This window comes from Echinops telfairi, unplaced genomic scaffold (genome assembly GCF_000313985.2).
Source record: "Echinops telfairi isolate 266 unplaced genomic scaffold, ASM31398v2 ScPeMD7_7457;HRSCAF=8495, whole genome shotgun sequence".
Classification (NCBI taxonomy): domain Eukaryota; kingdom Metazoa; phylum Chordata; class Mammalia; order Afrosoricida; family Tenrecidae; genus Echinops; species Echinops telfairi.
The window spans coordinates 24,592,041-24,597,984 of record NW_022111357.1 but is presented as its reverse complement, the minus strand read 5'-3'; the positions used below and the strand labels follow the sequence as shown (position 1 = coordinate 24,597,984).

General features: G+C 56.1%; 1 protein-coding gene across 1 annotated transcript in view; it reads left to right on the top strand.

The window, feature by feature from the left end:
- The first annotated feature begins 643 nt into the window (after positions 1-643).
- The window catches only part of CDA (cytidine deaminase), a 44,489-nt gene continuing 39,188 nt past the window's right edge, over positions 644-5,944 (top strand). Inside the window, exon 1 of the mRNA XM_004705381.2 lies at positions 644-909. Coding sequence (XP_004705438.1) covers positions 756-909 — 154 coding nt within the window. The 5' untranslated portion in view covers positions 644-755. The remainder of the gene's footprint in view (positions 910-5,944) is intronic.

The following is a 5,944-nucleotide window of genomic DNA, read 5'->3' as shown; positions in this document are numbered from 1 at the left end:
GGATCTACAGACCCCAAGGCTCCAGTGTCTCTTTGGCCCAGGAGATAGGCCTGGCAATAGAGGAGAAAACTGTGGGCTTCAGTGGTCAAGTGACCTGCCAAAGTGGTCCATCTGGAAAGCCTTAGAGTCGGGCTGCGAACACTTGGGTGAGCCACCAAGCACCCCCAACTCATGTTAGCAGCGACAAACAAGAGGCGGCAGCCCCGGGAGATTCATTGGGAGGCGGTCTTCAGTCGAGAACCATTGGAACACCAAGCGGTCAGGGAAAGGAGTTAAAAGAACAAATCTCCTACATCTTCCTGCCGAGCTTCCTGCCGGGTGACTCAGGACGCCAGGGTCATTGCCCCAGACCTTCAGTCACTCCCCCAACTCCAAGACCACACGTTGGCACACTCACCTTTGTCCCAACGAGGTCTGTGTCCACAGCTGCGCCCCCACCCCTCCCAGCTGGCCCAGACCGGCAGCCACTCACCCACCAGTGTGTCAGCAGCCAGGGTGGTCCCAGAGCCCTGGGGTGCCGCACAGTCACACCCTTCCCCTGGGACACCGCCGCACCCTCCGGCCCTCTCCAATCCCTGACCCGGTGCCGCGGGCTAGGCCAGAAGGCCACACACCTGAGTCCCTCGGACCTCGCCGCAGGGGACACACCTCCGGGGAGGAGCTGCGGTCGCTCGCAAACCCGGTTGCAAACCCGACTGGCAGCCGGAGTTTCCGCTCCACTCCTGGCGACAAGACAAGACGGAGAGCGCGCGGACATGGCCCAGGCGCCACCCTCCCGCGCCCTGGAGCCCGAGCACGTCCAGCGGCTGCTGCACTCCTGCCTCGAGGCCAAGAAGTCGGCCTACTGCCCCTACAGCCGCTTCCCCGTGGGCGCCGCCCTCCTCACCGGGGACGGCAGGATCTTCTCCGGTAAGGGCGGGCGCCCTGGCTTCCTCTCCCCGGCCGCCCGGAAGGGTCAGGGGAGGACAGACCGGGCACAGGCTACAGGCACCTCCCAGACAGCCTCGCTCTAGCTCCGCGGGCTGCAGCCCCTGCCCAGCGCCCTACCGGGGTGGGGGAGTGGGGTGGGTGTTAAGGGCGTACATGCTCTTAACGACGGTGACCCAGGGACTGGCACCGCTGACAGAAGCGAAGGAAAGGTTGAAGGGGAGGCAGGAAGGGACGCATCCCTAGCCTGAGCTGGGATGGCGAGGGTTCATTCTTTCAGAGTCCCCTGTGTGTCTGGCTCCCTAGAAGCTGCCCCCAAGTCAGTGAGTTCTCACCTCCGGGTTTACCCATTTTTAGATGAAGAAACTGAGGCTCAAGAGGTGGTGTGACTGGCCGTGATGAAACCCAGAGCTGGGGTCCCCAAAGCCCTGCGCCTTACTATGCTGGGGGGAATCCAAGGCAGTGTGAGTCCTTAATGGGGCTGGAGGCTGACAGGGCCTACTTGGAGAACACAAGCCACCCAGGTGAGGGTGTGGAGCCCCGGTGAGGGTGGAGGCAGAGGGATGTAAGGTCCCGCTAATCCTCTCTTAGCTCCTGTTCTCTGATTGGTGCTTAGCTGGGTTTGGAGAGGGCGGGAAATAAAGCAATTGCGTCAATACTGGCTCCTAGTGAGTGACCCTTTCCCACAGGGTGAACCGGCCCCTGTGAGTCTCCAAGACTGTGACTCTGGACAGGGGCGGACAGCCCAGGCTTTCTCCGTGGGAGCAGCGGGTGGTTTCCAATGGCTGACCTTGCAGTTAGCAGCCCAATTGCCACCAGGGCTCTGTCACTGGTGGAAAAGCTCACTTGTAAAGCAAAACAAACCAAAAAAAAACATGGTTTTGCTAAACTGGAGGCGCAGTGGTCATAACTGGGTTCCCATTGGCAAGGTCAGCGTTCCCACCGAGAAACACTGTGCTTTCTCGCCCCACCCCACCCAGGCCCCTGGGCATCCGCATTGACTGGATGGCCATGAGTTTTAGTGCAGGGCAGCTTCGCTCCTGCGAGGGGAGAGAGTGATGCTGAGGGCAAGGGAGTCTCCAGGCAGTTCTTAACTGCTCCATCCCACAGGCGAATGCAGGCTTACAAGCTTTGGGTAATTATGATCACATGATTGATTTCCATCATACCTGTGGAAGTGAAACACTGAAATTTAATCTCTTCCCCAGCTCTGGGCTGTCTCTCCATTAATGGGCATATGGCCTTGGGTGGCTGGGCAGGGTGGAGCCCGAAGATCTGGCCCCCCCTATCAGTCATCCACTGCTTAACCTGCTTGGTTTTTGCTCCAGGCCACTCCAGAGACAGCTTTTCTCCCCTCAGCGGCAGCATGTAATTCCCCACACTCCTTCCAGCCTACCCAGGCAGTAATAATTGCAGTAACCATCTAAATCTTTACTTCCTATGCCCCTTTCTTCTTTCAAAGTCTCTAAGCCTCGGTAGGAGGAGAGAGTCACGCTGACATTTAGGCCTGGCCCGATGGTTCCCATGAGTATGGTTTGAGGCTGGGTTCTCTAACTAGGCCAAACAGGGAATCCTGGAGTCAGGACGTTTCAAAAAGTTCACAGACAAATGAACAGGCTCATGGACAAAGGTGGAATTTTCCCACAAACTTTCTGAAGGTCCCTTGGACTTAGATGAAGGCCAGGCATCCAAGGAAATGCCCCTCACATCAGAGTGGAACTTGAGGCACACCCTCTTGCACAGCTGCCACTCAGGATACAACCCTAATGCTGCCCCCGCTATATAGAGGTTAGGGTTCACTGCACATGAGATGGAGGACACTTACATCAGATCAGAGAATGGAGGAACCACACAATACTGGGGACCATGGCCTAGCCAAGTTGGGGTCCAACATTAACATCACAGGTGTTAATTATTAACCACCACCACAAGCAATGCTGCAACTACTACAACACAACCCACAGCGACAGGGCCTTGAACATGAGCGCAACCAATGATCCTTTCAAACATCCCCACTGCCCACCCGATGGTGTCCAGAGAAGGGCCCTGGGCGTGTCTCCAGGACCCAGGCTGACCTCGTGGCCTTGCCTCTGTCCATTTACATATCTGTCTCCCTGACCGGCCCTCGGGTTCCAGAGGGCAAAGACTGCATCTTGGATCTTTGTACACCTGGCCTTCTGCAATGACAGAGCAGCTGGCTGGCCCATAGGAGCATGACCAGTTGCCACGGAGTTCGTTCTGATTCACAGTGGCCCCGTGTGTGGCAGAGCAGAGCTGAGCTCCATTGGGTATTTCGTGGCTTGTTTGTCTGAAGTGGATCACAAGGCCTTCCTTTCTGGGACCTCGGGGGGAGCTGGCACTGCCAACCTTTTGGTTAACGAGCAAGCACATTAACCACCTGCACCACCCTGGCACTCCTTGGCACAGCGTAGGTGCTCAGTCATTGTTGACGGGTGGAGTTGGGCCTTGAAGAGTGAGCCCCTTTGGAGAGGCAGAGGAGGAGGACCACCGGTTGAGACCCAGCAGGTTGAGGGGCAGCATCTCCTGCACTGGGGGGCTGCCCCCCAGGCTTGTTTCAGGCAGGCAGATGGTTTCATCGCCCTTCCAAAGCCACACTGCTGCATGCTAGAATGCTCTGGGCTGTTGTGTTGTTGTTGTTTCAAACCCCCGAAAAAGATGACTAATCTCCACTCTTGGGCAAGCCCTGTTAGAGTGTGAATTCCTTTGGATGAGGTTCAGGTCTGGCCATCCTCACATTGATTCATTCACTCCACAAATATTGGCTCAGCAGCTATGGGCCCAGCCGTGACGGGCCAGGTGCTGGGGAAGCACAGTGAGGACACATGGCCCTGGGTGACACCATTTGCTCTTAGCTACTAACGTAAAGGTTGGTGGTTCAGACCCACCCGTGGATGCCACCGAAGACAAGGTCTGGCAGTCTGTTTCAGAATACAATGGGGCACTTCTGCTCCCCAACTCACCAAGTGTCTGAGAGTCAGAACTGGCTTGATGGCAGATTTTCTGCCCCCATGGAGGTCCCCTCATCTAGCTCAGCCCCAGGAGGGAGCGCCAGCCAAGACTTGTGGCATGAGCGAGTGAGGAAGTGGGATCTGCTGGAATGGCAGGAAGGATTGAATGGGGTGGGGGTGGGGGTGTGTGTGTGGAGTATTCAGGGAGCTCCAAGAGGACAAGTGAAGTCTCTGGGCTAAGAGGCTCCTGGGTTTGAGTCCAGGTGCTGCTCTTTCTCAGCGGTGGCCCCTGATGGAGACCTTTCTCCCTCCTGAGTCTCAGCATACACACTTGGAAGCCAGGGATCGGAATGCCTGCTTCTCAGCTGGCTGTGAATAGGGCTGGCATCCCTGGTGAGACCCTCGGCTGGGGGTGACAGCCAGGGTCCCTCTGATTGACTGGTGGCTGTGCTGTCTCAGTCATGGACTGTCAAAAGCCACATCTCGCCCCTGGTGTGAGGCTCCGACAGAGCTAATCAAACCCACTGTAAGGATGTCCCACACGGTGGCGGCTTCTGTACTACCGCTCCATTCTGATTCTCAATATCATCATCATCTTCACGCTGGTGCTTTGGAAGCAGATTATGGAGAACTTGAAAAGCAATTTTATGTCGTGGTGGCTGTTGAGAGCAAGCACAGCAGAATGTACCCGGGCTCGGCAATGGCTCAGCATTCACCTCGGTGACACGGCTTCCCCTTGCCAAGCAGTCCAACCAGTCTCAGCCGCTTGTGCCTTCCTCCATGGCATCAACTCTCTCCCCGCTAAGCTTCCTACAGACTCTTCTTGGAGGTGCTAATCTTGGGGCAGTAGGTTAGGCATGGGGCTGCTAACCGCAAGGTCGGAGGTTCAACCCCACCAGCCTGACGAGAACAATGATGCTGTCCGCCTCGGCCCCCACCCTGTAAGGGAGTACTGGCCCAGAACCCGTAGAGGGTCACGATGAGTCAGACTCGACGGCAGTGGATGAGGACATGGTCAACTGGTCTCCTGTTCACAGAGGCCATCCTGTTACAAGACGATGGTGCTTTAAAAGTGCACAGTGCTCGAGGCAGACGTTCCTGACTAAATAAGCCAATCTGCCCTGTCCTATAGGGGGGCTCCCAATCGGCATGGACTCGAGGGCAGTGCGTTTGGCTTGGTTTGGGTGTAACTCTTTGCGGGAGTAGAAAGGCCATCTTTCTCCCGCTGCTGCTGGGGGTTCCACCTGCTGGTTTTGCAGCTCGCAGGCCAGTGTGTCAGAGCTTCGCCAAGAGTGGTGCCAGAGAAAGGCTAATCGGGTAGATGTTTACAGAGGGCTGGGGCGGAGGAAACCAGGTGTGTTCTGCTCACGGGCATGCCCACAGTGCCAAACAGATACCTGACCTGTAACAGGGTGTCAGTTACGGCTGGTAGGATTACCTGAATGAATGGCTTCGACTAGAGGCTGTGCCAGGCCGAATAAAGAGGAAGGGCGGATCTCAGAGCTGTCTGTCTGGGACAACTAGGCGGGAGGAGCTGGGAATGGCCGAATTAGAATAGAAGGAAAGGAAGGAGTCGTCCGTTGTCTTAAGATTCCCAACCAGGTAGGCCAGGGGGATAAAGAGACCCTGATTGAGGTGGGAGCTGAAGGCAGAGCTGTACGATGCTGGGCACAGGGTGGATAGTTTAGTAACCACAGCAACATCAATAGCTACAATTGACTGGGCTCACAAAGCACATTACACTGAAGCTCTCTTGCAATCTCACAGGGGCTATGTGTAAGTCAGAGGTCTTTCCACTGGGACAGAAACCAACCAGAAGGTGGAAAGAGTAGTTCTTGGCTCAGGGACAGCTATATCCAAGTACTCCAGTATCACCCAGCCCTTGCTTACATTTTTGATATCTGGGAACACAGGCAGACAGCCTCCAGTCAGGGCTCCAGTTAATCTTCTTACCGCCTCAAACCAGAGAGGAAAGAACAATCCTCCACCAAGTCTGGATGGAAAAGTTCAAGGGAAGAACTCTGATTGGCTCATCTCCACTCACAATG